The sequence below is a fragment of the Conger conger genome, chromosome 12 (assembly GCF_963514075.1).
Source record: "Conger conger chromosome 12, fConCon1.1, whole genome shotgun sequence".
Taxonomy (NCBI): Eukaryota; Metazoa; Chordata; class Actinopteri; order Anguilliformes; family Congridae; genus Conger; species Conger conger.
The window spans coordinates 8397603-8416529 of NC_083771.1; the positions used below are offsets into that span (position 1 = coordinate 8397603).

The 18927-nt window shown below is 48.3% G+C and overlaps 1 protein-coding gene across 3 annotated transcripts in view; it reads left to right on the forward strand.

The window, feature by feature from the left end:
- Positions 1 to 18927, forward strand: part of LOC133142170 (retinoic acid receptor RXR-alpha-A) — a 113543-nt gene that overhangs the window by 77356 nt on the left and 17260 nt on the right. For all 3 annotated transcript variants that reach the window (XM_061263218.1, XM_061263219.1, XM_061263220.1), the window contains exons 3-5: positions 1546 to 1769; positions 17542 to 17692; positions 18379 to 18558. In XM_061263218.1, coding sequence (XP_061119202.1) covers positions 1546 to 1769; positions 17542 to 17692; positions 18379 to 18558 — 555 coding nt within the window. The remainder of the gene's footprint in view (positions 1 to 1545; positions 1770 to 17541; positions 17693 to 18378; positions 18559 to 18927) is intronic.

The following is an 18927-nucleotide window of genomic DNA, read 5'->3' on the forward strand; positions in this document are numbered from 1 at the left end:
ATATGTAGTGGGTGTGGGTATGGTGGCTTGGTGGGTTGATCAGTACTTTTCGGGGGGGGTTAGTTTACCTCTTATTCCCATCCTACACATCGGTCTGCAAGGACCTGCCTAAGGAATCCTGGAATTCTACCTGAATTCCCAGCATCGTGGATGGAAGGAGACTTTCCACATTTGCAGGAAACAACTTACTAACCTGCGCTACACTAGAGAGAGAGAGATAGAGAGAGTAAGAGAGAGAGAGAGAGAGGGAGAGAGATTTAGAGAGAGTTAGAGTTAGAGAGCTCTTTTTAATAAATGAGTAGCGTTTCTTTTTAAGCACAGGCATTAGTCATGCAGCGGGCCGTTGGCAGGCTCACACAGCTGTGTGTGTGGTCCCGGGACAGGGGGATGGAGAGGGGGCGGGGCGTTTATTATTTGCGTGTGTGTGTGTGCATGTGTGCGTGTGTGTGTGAGCATGTGTGTGTGTGTGTGTGTGTATGCGTGTGTCTCAGCATGTCATTTCCTCTGAAATCCAGACCTCCCCTACCACACTGCCCCAGGACAGAATTAAAGTGTGTAATGGCTTCACCTTTCCCTTTGAAACGCTATCAGCACCCTTTGGACTGACCTCCTCATCCCACCCCCAACGTTCCCGCTTCCTAAACCCAGCTCACCCACTCCTGTGTGTCTGTCAGCCTGCTCCCATCGCCATGGAGCCGTAACACAGGGCCGAGAGCCAGTCAGGAATTCTGGGTCAGATCTCCCAGGTCCTCCGGCACATTCTGGGCTCCTATCCCATGTTCCCCTGCTGCAGGTAGATCAGAGCTGCTGAAGCCAGCCGGGTTCTCCTTATATTCCGAAAATATTCTGGAACGTTCCCTGGGTCTGTGGGTTCTGCAGAATTCCCACCCTGGCTCCCCTGACCAATCTTCTTCCTTTTTGGAGGTTACAGGTGTACCTGTGTAGAACAGGTTGAGCTCTGTACTGGTGTTTACTTTTGTTTGCACGTAATGGGATGTAATGTATTTAAATGTAATGTAACGTGGGGTGTCTCGGTGGCGCAGCCTGTAGAGGACTGACCGCATGCTCATTGCGAGCCGCGACGTCGGCGGTTCGAATCCGACCGTCTTCCCCTCTCTCTTGCTCCCATTCTTCCTGTCTCTCTATACTATATACTGTCCAATAAAGCTGAAAAAGGCCTAAAAAAGATCTTAAAAAAAAATAAATAATGTAATGTAACGTAATGGAAAATCACCTCACCTGGTGTGGCCCAGTGGCCCCAGTGAAGGGTTAGGGTCCCTGGGATAGTGCATGAGCACAGAGTGACAGCGTGACAGCCTTACTACAGCCTTATCATGACAACAGTGTCACCATGGTGTTGTCACGGTGACAGCAAGGTGTTGTCACGGTGTCGTCATAGTGACACCAAGGTGTCCCCATGGTTTTCCCATGGTGACAGCACAGCGTTGTCATGGTGTCCCCGTGGTGTTGGTACAGTGTTGCCATGGTGTCCCCAATAGCGATGCTGGGCCTAACAGCCTCTCTCTCTCTCTCTCTCTCTCTCAGATGGCTCGGGACACCTGGTCTCGCCCACCTCCGGCCGGATGCACCACTCTCTGCTGAGCCCGTCCTCCATGGGGCCCTCGGGCATGCACTCCCCCATCAGCTCCCTCAGCTCCCCCATCAACGGCCTGGGCTCGCCCTTCTCCGTCATCAGCTCCGCCATGGGCCCCCACAGCATGTCCCTGTCCTCCGCAGGCATGGGGTACGGGCCCAGCATCAGCCCCCAGGTGAGGACCAGCACACACACGTATACACACACGCGTACACACGCGTACACACACACTTATACACACACGTACACATACAGTACACACACACACACACACACTTATACACAGGTGTATATACACACATACAATACACACACATACACACATAGACGTACACGCGCACAAGCACACATGCACACACACACTCAAACACACAAATATCCATACTCGGCATCTGCCTTTTTGACCCATAAACAAAAACATTGTTACCTTTTCCTTATGTGTGAATTGCAATTTTCAATCTCAAACTCCATAAAGCCATGGTTATCTCTCTCTCTCTTCCCTCTGTCTTTGATATATGAATAGGCACCTGACTCATGTGTTATAAAAAGATTAGCAATTAAGACATCAAAGCTATCCGTGTCCTAGTTTCCTTTCAAAAATCAGGACTTAAACTGAAGACATTCTTAAGTCAGAGACATAGCTTTTCAGTGCTAATGAATGAAATTGATTTAAAAAAGAGCAGAACTTCCCCACTGAAATTCCAAAGGTGAGCTACCACACTGGAGAAAGGATGTTATATCCGTAACAGGGCTTGGGTCCAGTTTGGGTTCAGGGCTCTGGCTGGAGAAAGGATGTTACATCGGAGTTAAAGTTCAGGGTTCTGGATTGGGGATGTCATATGAGTAACAGGTTTAAAGTTTGGGTTTAGGACTGATGGATTGGGGATGTTATATCAGTAACAGGGTTAAGGTCTGGCTTCAGGGTTCTGGATTGGGGATGTTATATTAGAAACAGAGTTAAGGTTTTGGTTCAGGGCTCATGGATTGGAGATGTTATATTAGAAACAGGGTTAAGGTTTTGGTTCAGGGCTCATGGATTGGAGATGTTATATTAGAAACAGCGTTAAGGTTTTGGTTCAGGGCTCTGGGGAGATGCTCCCCTTTATTCATTTTGTAATCTTTCCCAATTTGAATTCTTACGGGGCCAATGGGACACATGGAAGGTTTTCCCTGGCTGATGTTGTTGATTTGGTTTATTTCTGCATCGATGTCATAGCGTGTATTTAAAAAATAAGTAGAACCTGAACATGCATCCACCTTTACTGCATTCATTGTAGAATTGCGAAGAAAAACAGTACATTTAGTGTTCAGATAAACCCTGTGATCCCCATCACTCCCACACACACCCACATACACACACACATACAGACACACACCCTCCCCTCTCAGTCTCAGGTAACCCCGTACCGCAGTCACCTCGCCGGTAATCCGGCGGCTACCGCTAACGCTGCCCACGCTGCAGCCTCGCCTTTGTCACTGACACCACAAGGCCGCGGCGGCTTTGAGTGACAGCTCTCTGTCGTGTGAGGAGAGGGAGAGCCGTCACGTCCTCTCCGTGCCGTGATGCACGGGCCCCTTTACCTCGCCGAAGGCCAGGCGCCGGCTCCGACAGGAGAGGTCAGCCCGTTGCTGATGGAATACCTTTCTTCTGCGTGGGCCTTCAGGTGAACAGGCCCGGGGGGCCTAGCAGCTGCGGTGGGGAGGGGTGGCCCGATGCCCGCGTTCTCAGGTGTCCTCACCTCGCCTCTCGTACAGACATAGCCCGTGTCCCTTACGCTCATGTGCCTACTATTGAGTATATGAGTTGAGTAAACTGAATCCTGTTAAGTGGGCAAAATTTTCTCAGTGGATTTTAAGGACACTACATTTAGAGAAAATTTTACCTGCTTCGCAACTTTCTCATCAGGTTGCTGTTTCGGTAATGGTTGTATTCGGGAGCTCACTGCATACTAAAATATACACACTAAACAGTAGGCAGTATGTTTCGGAGACAGACCGTACGTATTTTGAGCACAGTCGTTAGGAGGCTGTTTCGGACACGACAGCAGACTACACAAGCTCTCTGCTGTCACATTTTACCAGTCTCACTGCATGGGGATTGTGGGTAATTGGGAGATATGACACCAAGCCCTGTGCCACAGGGCTGAAGGGCAGGCCTTCGACTTGAAGTCTCTTTTCTTCTTTTAACAAGTTTCTTTTTAGACAACGGCTCATTTAGCCGGGCCGTGTTTAGACTAGCGCTAATTCGCCAGCACCGCTGTTTTCGCTAGATGCTGTTTCAAATCAGGCCAGGGTCTCTGTCTTTAAAAGCCCACACATGTAGACAGAGAACATTTCCTGAGTACATTTTTTTCTTTCTGAAAGCGCTGGGCTGTAGTCCTCCTCCTCCTCCTCCTTCTCCCTTTTTTCACCCTGTTCTGGAATGTTCCCTGAAACGTCTCTCTGGGGCGATTGGTCTGAACGAGGGCCAGACCACAGCTACCCCACACAGGATTGATACCGTCATTTCATTCCCCAGCACTGCCCTATAAGCGACTCGCAAATCGCTCCTTCTTTGACGGTGAAACCTAAGAGCATCTGTGAAAGATTACTTATAGCTGGAACTAATTTTACCCTCCAAATGACAATCGGCAAAGGCTGTCTAGCGGTATTCTCGTAAATGGGGAATTTTTTTTTTTGTTTCTAACCAGAATCCTACGGAGGGGAAAAAAAACCATAGATGGTCTTGCCACCGACTCCTTGTTCATCAAGAAAATGTGGATTTTCATAAAAAGCTGACATTAGAGTCCTGAGAAAATGTTCGCTGATGTGAAAAAGGTTTATGAAAATCAGCAGGAGCATATTGTCTTAGTTTTCGTATCTGATGTCATGTCCTTTGGCCATTGCATGTTATATTTCTGCTGTAAAATCCATCTATGAGTGAAAATTGAGTTCTCACAAGAGTTGTCACAAGCTGGTCATGCAGCTGGTCTAGCTGGGTATGAGTCGGTCAACCAGCTCATGCTGGCAGCTTGTCTTCAAAACCTCACGTGAGCCGTTCTGTTCAGCAGGGAGTGCAATCGCTCCTTACCGTGTTGTCTATGACAGATGGTAGACATTCACTGGCTCTCTCTCCGAGGTCAAGTGTGACTCTCTCAGTTTGGCCCAATGAAATCCAGCTCCTTCCACACTGCAGCTGATCCAAAATAGCTGCCTGGTATCACTCCTGACTGTAACCCCGCTTACTCTGTAATCCATCTAAGAGCTACATAAGAGCAGTCACTCCATATTATTATCATTGGGAACACTTTACTTGAAGGCTCCTATATAAGGGCTATATAATTCCTTTCATAAGCACTACATAAGCGCTTATGTCAATAACCGCAAATATGCTCATGGTGTGTTATGTCAACATTGATGCAGCAAGTGACATTACCATGACATGCCAAGTGAACTGACACAAGGCCCTTATGTCGGTTATTGACATAAGCGCTTATGAATGCTTATGTAGCGCTTATGATTACACAAGAGATGCATTCACATTCAGACCTGGGTGGTTTGATATTTGCGTGGGATTCAGTGAAAGGCAACCGACTGCGCTCTTTTTTTTTAGATATTTTTTTAGGCCTTTTTCAGCTTTATTGGACAGTATATAGTATAGAGAGACAGGAAGAATGGGAGCGAGAGAGAGGGGAAGACATGCGACAAATGTCGGACGGTCGGATTCGAACCGCCGACGTCGCGGCTCGCATTGAGCATGCGGTCAGTGCTCTACAGGCTGCGCCACCGAGACACCCCCGACTGCGCTCTTAACGTCCGGTCCGGTCAGCTCTTACGAGGCGGCGGCCCAATAACTTGTTTTACGGGAGACGGAGATCAGTTTCACCTCGAGCCCTTTTCCCCCCGTTTCGAGCGCACACCTGGTCTGGGGGGCGGTTCGAGGGGCGCCCCGAGAAGCCTACGCCTCCGCAGACCGAGCCCACCGGCCTGGCCAGGTGCGGGGCTTTGAAGTCCCCCCCGCGCCTTTGATGTGCGGGGGTTTACCCCGACAGCGCTCGCTCACAGGAATGCGCAGGTACCGCGCCGGTGATTTACAGCGGCCCGGATGCACCTTCAGACGCTCCGCTACCGTCAAAGGCGTCTCGCGCAGGCACGGCTCAAAGAACCCATCAAAGCGGGATCGGAGCGCTGCCTGCAATTTAAGAAAGCAAAGCGCACGCTCGCCTTTGTTCTCGGGGCCCATCGCAGGGTACGGTTCTCCGTCCAGGGTTTTCAGAGCGAATTAAAACTTAATCAAACGACTTGGAGAGAGCGTCGGAGGAAAGGCGCGGGCGGTGGGAAAGGCGCGGTGGAGAGGCTTTACGGCCGTGAGTGTGCGACACACACGGAGCGGGCCGCTCGTTAAATCACATGCAGCCAGAGCCTGGGAGAGAGGAGGGGGCTGTGTGTGCTTTAGGGTGGGGGGGGGGGGGGTTCCTTTCATGTTTCCCTAATTTGGCCACTTAAGGGAGCGCACGGGAGGCCATTTTGGGCAGAATGCTCAGCTGTGCCAAATGGAGACCGGGGGGCGCTGTGAGTCCCAGCTCATTACGGCCAGTCGCGCCGTGACCCCTGACCCCTGTGGGGGGCACCTGCGAACTTGGCCGGCCACATGGCCTCTGAGGCTCTATTACTCCCCCAAATGAGCTTAGCAGGTCCCCGTGTGGGGAGGGGGGGGGGGCGTTACAGCCACTGTGGGACCATGTGCTGGCCGTCCAGAGTAAATCATAAAATGGCACCAAAAGGGTCCCCTCAAATTTACAGGTCTCGTTACAGAGTGTTGCTGGCATGCCCCTGCGCTGGGACAAACAACAGCATGTGAAACAGGACTGAGCGGCCAGCCACCGACAGACAGACAGACAGACATACAGACAGAGGGACAGTTGGACAGGCACATAGACAGACAAACAGAGGGAAAGACGGACAGACAGACAGAGGGACAGAGGGACAGAGCTCTCGAAACACAGTCTGGGTTTCCCGGAAACCTCGTTATTCTTCTGAAAAGGAAGAAAAAAACCAGTCTGAGGTTTCTGCCCCCCTCTCCCCACCCCTCCCCCCCAGGACAGGAATCTGCTCTCGGGGTGAACTGCGCTCTCAGCTCAGCAACGCAGCGCGGGAAACTGGAGCCGGGCTGGAACCAGACTGCAGCCCTGGGCCCGCGTCTCTCAAACGGGTGTAATTAAGACAAGCTGCTGTTTTTATTTCATATTCGCCAGTGATGTGGGGGCAGAGAACCCAGGAGAAGGGGGGGAAAAAAGAACAAAAAGCAAACTGGCCGATCGAGTTTCAGAAAATATTCCTGCAGCATTCCGCATTCCGTTTAACCCCCGAAGACCCACTGCTCTTCCTCGCTGAGTTCACATCAGTGGGAACAAGCCCTGTTCCTGGAGATCTACCGTCCTGTAGGCTTTCACTCCAACCCTAACAAAGCACACCTCGTTTAGCAGCTAGAGCAGGGCTGCCCAACCCTGTTCCTGGAGATCTACCGTCCTGTAGGCTTTCACTCCAACCTTAACAAAGCACACCTCGTTTAGCAGCTAGAGCAGGGCTGCCCAACCCTGTTCCTGGAGATCTACCGTCCTGTAGGCTTTCACTCCAACCCTAACAAAGCACACCTCGTTTAGCAGCTAGAGCAGGGCTGCCCAACCCTGTTCCTGGAGATCTACTGTCCTGTGGGCTTTCACTCCAACCCTAACAAAGCACACCTCATTCAACCGCTAGAGCAGGGCTGTTGGTTTTCTAGAGATCTCATTGAGTTACTAATTAGGGGAATCAGGTGAGCCAAATTACAGTTGAAATGAAAACCTACAAGATGATAGATCTCCAGAAACAGGGTTGGTTACCACTGGTTTAAATGATGAAAGTTTTGGAATATTTACGACAGTAACTGTGCACAGGGCAAACGTACTGTTTGACTAGCCAGGTCTGTCTCAGTTCATATCCGCAAATAACTGCCCCTCAACGGAAAGCCGATGACTTTCCTGTTTTATATCCTCTGCAGGCTGTGAACATAAGCTCACACATTGTTATCACACCTATATTTACCCTCTGCATATTTTCTTTTAACTTGAAATTAATTAAAGCAACCAATCATCCATCTGTCAATCAATCTCACAGCCCTTTGATCCTTTACTGGAGAAAGAGAAATCCTGTAGACCACAGGTGTCAAACTCCAGTCCTGGAGGGCCGTAGTGTCTGCTGGTTTTTGGGGTGTTCTGGGTTCATTCAAGTCATTGATTGGTTAAAGTATCCACACGCAGTCACTGCGGCCCCCTGGGGATTCAGTTTGACACCCCTGCTGTAGACCCTGTAGACCAGGGCTGCCCAGTCCAGTTCCTGGAGATTTACCATCCTCTATGTTTTCACTTCATCCTTAATGTGATACACCTGATTCTACTAATTAGGAGCTCAACAAGCTGGTGAATATGATGTGCTTTATTAGGGTTGGAATGAAAACCTACAGGACAGTAGATCTCCAGAAATGGGGTTGGGCAGCCCTGCTGTAAACAATAAGGGCCTCTGTCCAACCTTTTACGGGAATTTCCTTACCCAGTAAATATTCAGCAGTATAAAATTATGTATTATTATTATTATTATTATTATTATTATTACTATTATTATTATTATTATTATTATTATTATTATTATTATTATTATCATTATTATTATTATTATTGTTGTTGTCATAATCCTAATCCTCATTGTTATTATTATCTGTGTGAATTGTCCAAACATTAGGATTAAAATGTCCAATTATAGTCCCTGCTAAAATATAAATATGAATCAGTAATCGTTATCTTACTTATTTTGACAGTCAATCAGATATAATTTATACCAAGGCTGCCCAACCCCATTTCTGGAGATCTACCGTCCTGTAGGTTTTCATTCCAACCCTAATAAAGCACATCATATTCACCAGCTTGTTGAGCTGAAGTGGAAAGATAGAGGATGGTAGATCTCCAGGAACTGGATTGGGCAGCCCTGCTGTAGAGCAGGGGTGTCAAATTGAATCCCCAGGGGGCCTCGGTGTGTGCGGATTTTTGTGGTTTCCTTTCAATCAGCTGCCAATTAAGGCCAATTAAGGCCTTGAGAACAAGGCGTGTGGATACTTTAACCAATCAATGACTTGAATGAACCCAGAACACCCAAAAAACCAGCAGACACTACGGCCTTCCAGGACTGGAGTTTGACACCTGTGCTGTAGACCCTTTTAAAAATAGCTGCAGTTCAACTGCAGTTGTAATGACTGTAATTATTGCATTAGTAATTACTGTATTACTGCAGTATTATGCAATATTTTGGAAACACGTTTTAGTTCCAGTTTCTCTGTAGTTATAGTGCAGTTAACTACATTACACTGCGTTGTACTTCAGTCAAACTACGGTATAACTTTGCAGGGGCTGCAGTGTTTGTTTTGCAGGGGAATCCTTGCTGGCTCGGTACAACACGTCTCAGCAGTTTCGTAATCACAGAACAAACACAGAAACTGATGGGCCGTTATCATTAGCCTATCAGCGCACCGGGGGGAAACTCTGGGCCAGGTGAAGGCTCTGAAATGTAGAATGAGGTCACCGCGGATTCCGCTTATTCCTCGGAGATGGTTGGCATTAAAAGCTTGGCTCCGGCGCAGCCCGCTAGCATACATCATCGTAGCCTACATCATCTCAATCGTTGGCTTTTCTCAGCAGTGAAAGCTTGGTTCTTCCTCTGTGCGGGAGATGTCCTGCTGCTTCGAGCACACGCTTACAGGAATATAAGATGAAAGTGTTTCTGAACTTCCTGTGATGTTTTATGAAATGAATGTGTGTGTGTTCGGGGATGCTGTGTCAGTTTTACTGCCGTGCGTGGGCCTGACCTGCTGCAGACAATCAGCACAACTCCACTCCGCTGTCAGCGGGGGAACCCGGGCCTGGCTCCTGATGAAAACAGCTCTTTCAAAACACACTTCTACCTGAAACATTAAAAACGCACTTCTACCTGAAACATTAGAAACGCACTTCTACCTGAAACATTAGAAACGCACTTCTACCTGAAACATTAGAAAAGTACTTTTACCTGAAACATTAAAAACGCACTTCTACCTGAAACATTAGAAACGCACTTCTACCTGAAACATTAGAAACGCACTTCTACCTGAAACATTAGAAAAGCACTTTTACCTGAAACATTAAAAATGTACTTCTACCTGAAACATTAGAAACGCACTTCTACCTGAAACATTAGAAAAGCACTTTTACCTGAAACATTAAAAATGTACTTCTACCTGAAACATTAGAAACGCACTTCTACCTGAAACATTAGAAAAGCACTTTTACCTGAAACATTAAAAATGTACTTCTACCTGAAACATTAGAAACGCACTTCTACCTGAAACATTAGAAACGCTCTTTTACCTGAAACATTAAAAACGTACTTCTACCTGCAACATTAGAAAAGCACTTTTACCTGAAACATTAAAAATGTACTTCTACCTGAAACATTAGAAAAGCACTTTTACCTGAAACATTAAAAATGTACGTTAAATGTACGTTAAAACCTCAATTACGCCTGAAACATTAAAGACGTAATGATACCTGAGCTTTTTAAAAACATAGGCCTGAAACATAGGCCTGAAACTTCTACCTGAAACATTTCTCGCAATTTGTCAGATTAGCTGACGCTTAAATTGAAGCAGAGGAATGGTCACACACTCACTTCTTCAGACTAGTGAGACGATGAACCACCCAAACACATGTTGACATGGCTCAGGCAGTAAGAGCAGTCGTCTGGCAGTCGGAGGGTTGCCGGTCGATCCCCCGCCCGGACTGTGTCGAAGTGTCCCTGAGCAAGGCACCTAACCCCCAAATGCTCCTGACGAGCTGGTCAGTGCCTTGCATGGCAGCCAATCGCCGTCGGTGTGTGAGTGTGTGTATGAATGGGTGAATGAGAAGCATCAATTGTACAGCGCTTTGGATAAAGGTGCTATATAAATGCCAACCATTTACCATTTACGTACACATATATACATACATACAGACACCCCCACACACAAACATACAAACATATCCAAACACTAATGGTGATATTTTTTGTGAGGAGGGGAGGGGATGTGGGTGTATTGGGGCAGGGGTGGGCGTTGGGCGGGATACAGACTGTGGTTTAACGCTGGTTTCTAGAAGCTTCCAGAGTCCTGAAGTGATGTACACATCCCCTTCTCCACCTGTTCCTCCAATGGGGAACAATCGGGGCAGAGATTTAGCTGTGGTCTGGGTTTGTGTGTATCTGTGCAGTACTGTGTGTGTGTGTGTATATGTGTGTCTATCTGTGTGTGTGTATATGTGTGTGTGTGTGTGTGTATATGTGTGTGTGTGTGTGTATCTGTGCAGTACTGTGTGTGTGTGTTTATGTCTGTGTGTGGGTGTGTGCGTATGTGTGTGTCTATCTGTGTGTGTGTATATATGTGTGTGTGTGTGTGTATCTGTCTGTGTGTGCGCGTGTGTGTATCTGTGTGTGCATGTGTGTGTATCTGTGTGTGTGTGTATCTGTTCAGTACTGTGGGTGTGTGTGTTTATGTCTGTGTGTGGGTGTGTCTGTATGCGTACTGATGTGTGTGTATCTGTGTGTACGTATGTGTGTAAGTGTGCATATGTGTGTGTATGTGTGTGTGTGTCTGTGTGTGCTGATGTGTGTGTTTATGTGTGTGTGCCTGTGTGTGTATGACTTGATATCGAGTAACATGAATCCCAGAGAATAATTGGGCCAGTGGCATGAATCAGGTCACATGTTTATTTAAAGATCGAATGCGTCTGTTGTTTGAAACTGAACTCTTGTGTGAAATGAATGTGACGTGCACAACAGCCAAGGAGCCGCTCCACTATTAGCCTTCCACACCGGGAGAGCGGCCGTGCTAGAGCAGGGGTTCACAACACCGAAGTGGCAGTTTTAAATCGGTGTTAATCGGTGTGCCATATCAACACCAACATAAAGTGTAACATTAAGTTAACATTAAGTGTAACACCACATGAAAATAAAATCATATTAAGATAAATATATCTAAAGGCATTCGCCATCAGTGACTGGCTTTCCACGTTTTGCAATGAAATGTGATAGCTTGTTTCCCTAGCACGGAGGGTTGGCTTGTTTCCCAAACCTGGACTTCTGGCATGTTCGGTGGATTCTGCCTTGTCTGCCTGATCTTTGAAAGTTCTCGTGTTTTGTCTCAAAATAGCGCTTAACACTCAACGTTCGGCAAACAACAACATTTTTCGAACATAAAGTACACGCAGCACGGTCCTTCCGAAAGACAAAACTTCTTCTGTCCATAAGCCTTGGAATGGGCGAACCATTTGGAGCCGGGAGTTGGTCTGAACTGGTCAACTAGCTAAACCATTTGGAGCCGGGAGTTGGTCTGAACTGGTCAACTAGCTAAACCATTTGTAGCCGGGAGTTGGTCTGAACTGGTCAGCCGGCTGTTTTGAAACCCAGCCCGAGCCGTTATTTTCAGCAGGGACTGGCTGTGCGGGAGGTGCCGCTGAGAAGGCCCTGGGGCAGCTCTCCTCTCTCGCGAGCGTGTGGTCAGTGTGCCGGCGTGCCTAAGGGTGCGACCCCTACACCAGAGGAGGATTCACTCAGCCCAGGGCGCCAGAGTTCACGGCAGTTATCAGATCAGGAGTCGCCCCGGGTCTTATTGCGGGGCCTCCGGGGTCAGCCCTGATGCGCTGGGTTGGATAACGGAGGCAAAGGTCGTGTCCAGAACACAGGAAGTGCTGACGAACACAGGAAGTGCTGACGAACACAGGAAGTGCTGACGAACACAGGACGTGCTGACGAACACAGGACGTGCTGACGAACACAGGAAGTGCTGACGAACACAGGAAGTGCTGACGAACACAGGACGTGCTGACGAACACAGGACGTGCTGACGAACACAGGAAGTGCTGACGAACACAGGAAGTGCTGACGAACACAGGAAGTGCTGACGAACAGAGGACCTGCTGACAGACAGCCACCCATGGCACGGGCACACACCTGTCCTGCACTGCCCAATGCCCGCTCGGGCGACATTGGCTCAGGAGGTAAGAGCGGTCGCCCGGCAGTCGGAGGGCTGTCGGTTCGGTCCCCCCGCCCTGGGTGTGTCCCTCAGCAAGACGCCTAACCCCCGATCGCTCCCGACTGCTGGTTAGTGCCTTGCATGGCAGCCTTTCACCGTTGGAGTGTGTGTGTGTGTGTGTGTGTGTGTGTGTGTGTGTGTGTGAATGCGTGAATGAGAGGTATCAATTGTAAAGCAATTGATAAAAACTCTTTATAAATGCAGTCCGTTTACCATCCCATGGAGGTGTGAGACCATAAAGAGGTACTTTTACGTTTGCCCCCTATGTGTGATCGGAGCAGGCAGAATCCTGTTCTAAGTGGGGTCCCCAATCTCCAGCTCCAGACAGGACCAGCAGGCCAAGATAGGGGTGCCCCTGAAGGGGGCGCATTACTGGGGAAGAACACTGCTATTCCGGGCGCAGGGTTTAGTGGCTCTAATCTAACACCATACCGCCGGCCCACATGGAGAGAGTGGACAGGGTCCGGGGACGGATTGAGTTGCAGGTTCCCCCCGAAAATAGACCTGCGGATGATGGGCCACATCGGTGGGGTGGCCATTTCCATTCGATAAATGCCATCCCGCCTGTGGAACATTCCAGATCTCCATAGTATGTTCACTGCAAAAAGCTCCTGATCGGGAAGACAATAAACAGGGGTAAGACTGCTGTGTGTCTGTATGAGAGTGCCTGTGTGTGTGTGTGTGTGTGTGTGTGTGTGTGCGCGTGTGGGTACGTGCGCATGTGTATGAGTGTGGGGGCATGCGTGTGTGTGTGTGTATTTATGTGTGTGTGCTTGTCTGTATGTGTGTGTATATATGTGTTTGTATGTGTGTGTGTGTGTGTGTGTGTGTGTGTGTGGTGCTCTGCTTTCTCTTTCCTCGCCAGTTGCTAAGGCTGCGAAAGGCTAATGTCTCTGCAGATATATTTAAAGTGCTGCTTGTGTCCATTTAATCTCATCTGGACTATGGCAAAGAACCTAAACACTTTTTAGTGAATTATGTGGAGAAACAAACTGAGCCTTAAATTGTAATTACTGATTGTATAATTAGGCGTCCTTTATCTAAATGATCTATGCCTTTTTCTCTACTGCTTTGTTCTGCAAATAATGTACACTGCTGAGAATGAACTGATGTATGTAGGGATCTGGGTCCCCATCATTCGGGCATAGGGCATGTGTGTGTGTGCGTACGTGCGCGTATGTGTCCCTCATAGTATTCTGAGAAAATATGTGGGTGTGTGTGAGTGCAGGTCTCCATAGTGTGTGGGAGTGTTTTTTCAGGTTCTGTTAAACTGCCACATTGGACAGTATACAGTATGCATTATCTTGAAGCAGGAAGCAGAGACTTCAGTGTTGTGAAATGGGCACTGTACAGTACAGGACATGCTGCAAAAACCAAAAAATAAGTCACTCTCAACAAGTAATCTTATTTTTAGCCTTAAAATCTTAGTTCTATTTTTGCAAAACAAGACAAATATATTGCCAATAAGGTGAGACAGTTTTGAAGAAATTTTAAGCTAATATTTTCTAGAGAAAGAAAAAGGTCTCATCACAAGACTTAAACACTTCGTAAGACTTAGAAAGGAAGTAAAGACGTCTAACCAGGCCGTCTTCTCCTGTGTTTTGTCCATCCTCCGCAATACCAGTTTCCTGTTTCCGGCTCTGTATGACGACACAGAAAATGGTCACACACTGCAAAAACTCTTATTTAAGTGTTTTAATCTTATAACGAGACTTAAAAAAAAAAACCTATTAAAAAAAATGTACCTGTTTGAACATGCTTCACAAATAACATTTTCTTACCACATTATTAGTCAAACTGTCTTACTTAGCAAAAACATTTACATAAATCAAATTCTTAAGCCTAAATATAAATGATTGTTTTTGCGGTGCACCCCCCTAATTAATATTCATAACCAGATCAGAATGGTAGAGCTGCATTGGTCCACAGCCTGACCTCGGCACAGAGCTCGGTATCTGGTGGCTTCTGTTGTATGCACGACGACAGCTCAGGAAAGGAAATCTCTGTGACCTTTGACCCCCCCCGGCCTCGGGCTGTGCGACCCGGTCGTATTGTGTCTCAAAGTCTCACTCTGACAGGTAGAGTGCCTCCTCCTGTGGGGTGAAGGGTCAAAGCTTTGTTTGTTTAGCCCTCTTTAAGTGGAAGGCAAACCGGCATCGCCATTGTCATTCGTCACCGCCTGTGAAATGGAGGGATGAAATGCGTTTCGATCAAACTTCTCCCAACATACATGCATTATTCTCCATATTTAGGGAGGGATGAGCAGGATCTTGTCCTTGCTCAGAGAGGCTTCACCGGGATAGAAGCTGGGGCCTTCGCCTTCGGTGTCTTGTTTTTCCAGACCTGCACCAGTCAGTTAGACAGGCCTGATGCCATATTCTCATTAAGCTGATTTGGGTCAGGTGTGTTTACGCGCTGTCTGTTGCCGCAGATGCTAACACCCCCTCCCCTTCTTTCTCTCTCTCTTTCTCCCTCCCTCTCTCCCTCTCTCCTTCTCTCTCTCTACCTGTGAGGCAGCCTCTCCGTGGCGATGACACGGTGTCACACAGCGTGTCTTACACCAGAGTGACGCGGGGGGAAGCTCTAAAATTAGCCTGTCTGCGCCTCCTTTGTGCTGGGCTGGGTTATACGGGGACACGGCACACACGTCCACCACACAGGCCTGTTGCCAAACTGAAGCCAATAATCTACAGCCAGGCGTACCCCGGAATACCAAAATAACAGCAGTCTGGTAAAGGGGGGGGGGTGTAATGGAAGGGTAGATGGGAAGAAAGGCATGGGTGGAATGACCTCCAGAATGTCAGAACGGCAGAGTCTCTGACCCCTTTCAAGCGCAGACTGAAGACTCATCTCTTCAGGCTACACCTTTCCCTCCCTAACTCATCACCATGATTAGCCTTATATATGCCATAGACTGTAATGGTATTTATATAGTTGTATAGATTGTTGATCAAGTCCCATGCCCCATATTGATGTTTTTTGTATTAGCTATTGTATTGTTGTACTTGGGGTATTCTAGCTGCCAACTGTGGCATGCTAGTTTGGAAGTTGATGTATTCTTCAAGGGTTCCGATTGTATCTGTATGGTTACACTAGGACTCGGAACCGTATTGTCCTCTCAGGTCCTCTTCGCACTTGTACTTTGTTTGATCTGCACTTCGTTGTACGTCGCTCTGGATAAGAGTGTCTGCTATATGCCTTGTAATGTAATGTAATGTCCAACCAGAGCTGGGGGATCAAAACCAGCAACTTCCTCAAAGAATACTGTGAATGTGTACTGTGGCCCAAAGTTGGAGGGCTTCCTCAAGAGTGTCTGCAACACTCAAAAACAAACTCTTGAGAAATTCTGATGATGGGAACTCTGGGGCTGGGAATTCTGGGAGCTCCAGATTTTTGGTCGTGGAGCACAGCTAAGACCTGGGGTTTGACTCTTCAATGTCCCCCCCGCTTTGAAAAAACAATTGGTTCCCAGTCTGTCCGTAAAGACCTGAGAAGTGCTCCCAGGTCAGATTCGGGAATCTGCGAACACAGATAAGCTACTCCGGGCTACACCATCAATGTCCTTCAACCGGCATCTTAAACAGACCCGTTGCATCCTCTCACCTGAGCCCCGAAGGTCAGAGAGACTCGTACGGCCAGGGCGGCAACCCTTCCTTTCCGCCAACGAACACCAGCGGTGACACCGCGGCTCTGCGGCACGGTGGGAGTTTACACCTTCCGAGGCTCGGCTTTCCTGTCTTTACCGAGTCTGTCACGTCTCACGGGCTCACGTCAGCCCCAGAATACAGCTCTCCTTTGAGATTCCCCGCAGGGAATGCCACTTTTCCAGAAACACTCGATGCATTGTTGAGGCTCAAACCCTCGATAATGCATACTGGCACTTTTCTGTTCCGCAAACCCTCGTAAAGCAACCCATAAGGGTCAGCTATGCCATAAACCTGACATGACAGTAACGGTAGAGAAAGTGAATGGAATTCTACTTTGGTGTCGGCTCTTTAAATAAATAGCAGCTCAATCTTTCCCTGCTTTGTTTAATATTTGATTGGCGCTGTGCAAAGTTCATTTCTCTCCCGGCCCCCCCCCCCCCCCCCCGTGTTTTTGGGCGCTTTGGTAGCTCGCTGTGAAGAGGACACACAGACGATAACGCTCTCCTGTGGGGTTTTATTAAAGAGGGCATCTGGTGCTCCACGCCGCTCCACACAATTTGTCGCCATGGTTTCCTCTCCTCTCTCGTCAGCGTACGTGACGCTGACTGGCGCAAACAGCACCAGTGTTTTGACCGAGTTCCATCCTGCCGTATGGCTATTGTGCCGTCGTGTTGTTTTTGGAGCTCGGATCCTTTTTTTGTCTCTCTGTCTGTCTGTCTGTCTTGACTGTCTGTGTACACAGAATATCTGCAGCAGGTATAAGCTGTTTTTCCAGATCACTTTCTCTCTCTCTCTCTCTATCTATCCGTCTGTCTGTCCATATGACAATGTGATACAGTAAAACAGCCCTGATCTCTGAACTAATCTGTCCTTCTGTCTGTCTGTCTGTCTGTCTGTCTGTCTGTATGTCTGTCTGTTCACCCAGAATATGTTTAGTAGGTGTCAGCCCCAGTCTAAACTCTGTGTCTGTGTGTTTGTCTGCATGTCTGTCTGTACATCCAGAATATGTTTAGTAGGTGTCAGCCCCAGTGTAAACTCTGTGTCTGTGTGTTTGTCTGCATGTCTGTCTGTACATCCAGAATATGTTTAGTAGGTGTCAGCCCCAGTGTAAACTCTGTGTCTGTGTGTCTGTCTGTGTTATGGGTCTGAGCCCCAGTGTAAACACTGTGTCCGTGTGTCTGTCCGTGCTGCAGCTCAGCTCTCCCATGAACTCGGTGAGCAGTTCGGAAGACATTAAGCCCCCTCTGGGGCTGAACGGGGTGATGAAGGCCCCAGCCCAGCCCTCTGGCACACCCATGTCCCTCACCAAGCACATCTGCGCCATCTGTGGAGACCGGTCTTCAGGTGAGCCCTGTCTGTATGTCCATCTGTCTGTCTGTCTGTTCCCCTGACTGTCTGTCTGTATTTCCATCTGTCTGCCCGCCTCTATGTCCATCTGTCTGTCTGTTTGTCCCTTTGACTGTCTGTCTGTATGTCTGTCTTTGTGTGTGTGTGTCTGTTTGTCTATGCTGTCTGTCCAGCTATCTCTCTCTCTGCCTCTGGTCTAAAGAGGCCCCACCCCCTCAGCGTGCCCCACTGCCTCACCTGTAGTAACACCGGGGGTCCCCTAGTGACTGACCACCATGGGGAGGAACTCACTATTAGTGAGAGCTGCTATCCGCTAGTGATGCTATTAGTGAGAGCTGCTATCCGCTAGTGATGCTATTAGTGAGAGCTGCTATCCGCTAGTGATGCTATTAGTGAGAGCTGCTATCCGCTAGTGATGCTATTAGTGAGAGCTGCTATCCGCTAGTGATGCTATTAGTGAGAGCTGCTATCCACTAGTGATGCTATTAGTCAGAGCTGCTATCCGCTAGTGATGCTATTAGTGAGAGATTCTATCAGCAAAAGATGCTAGAGAAGAAGAGGGAACTCCTCTCTAAACCTCACGGATAAATGTTAAGAAATCATAGGGCATGGGACTTGTAATGGGCCCTCCCCAGACTGCATGTCGGAGTCCCCCTCACCTGCCCCCCCCCCCCCCCCCCCAGGTAAACACTACGGGGTGTACAGCTGTGAAGGCTGCAAGGGCTTCTTCAAGCGCACGGTGCGGAAGGACCTGAGCTACACCTGCAGAGACAACAAGGACTGCATCATCGACAAGCGCCAGCGCAACCGCTGCCAGTACTGCCGCTACCAGAAGTGTCTCGCCATGGGCATGAAGAGGGAAGGTATGCGGACACGCTCTCGCTTTGCATTCTGGGTCCAAGCTCGCCGAGAGGCAGCGCGTCAGCCAGAGCTGGGTCAAACACGCGACCGTTGTGGATCGTACGCTGAGCTGAGCTTTTTGGTTGTATTGGAACCTATGAAATGCTCTCAAAAAGTGCAAGCCCCGCCTTCTGGCCCTCTGGGTTGGCTCAGTCGCTCGCTCCAGGCGTGATTATTTGAATCCAACAGGATTGTTTAATTGACCCAGGTCTGGCACCAACACTCATTCCTCAAAACAACTCAAATAAATGTGAGGGACAACACATTTCTTTCTTCAAAAAGGCAAGTTTGGCAAGTTTGTTTGGGCGACCTATGAACTTCCAAAACTATGG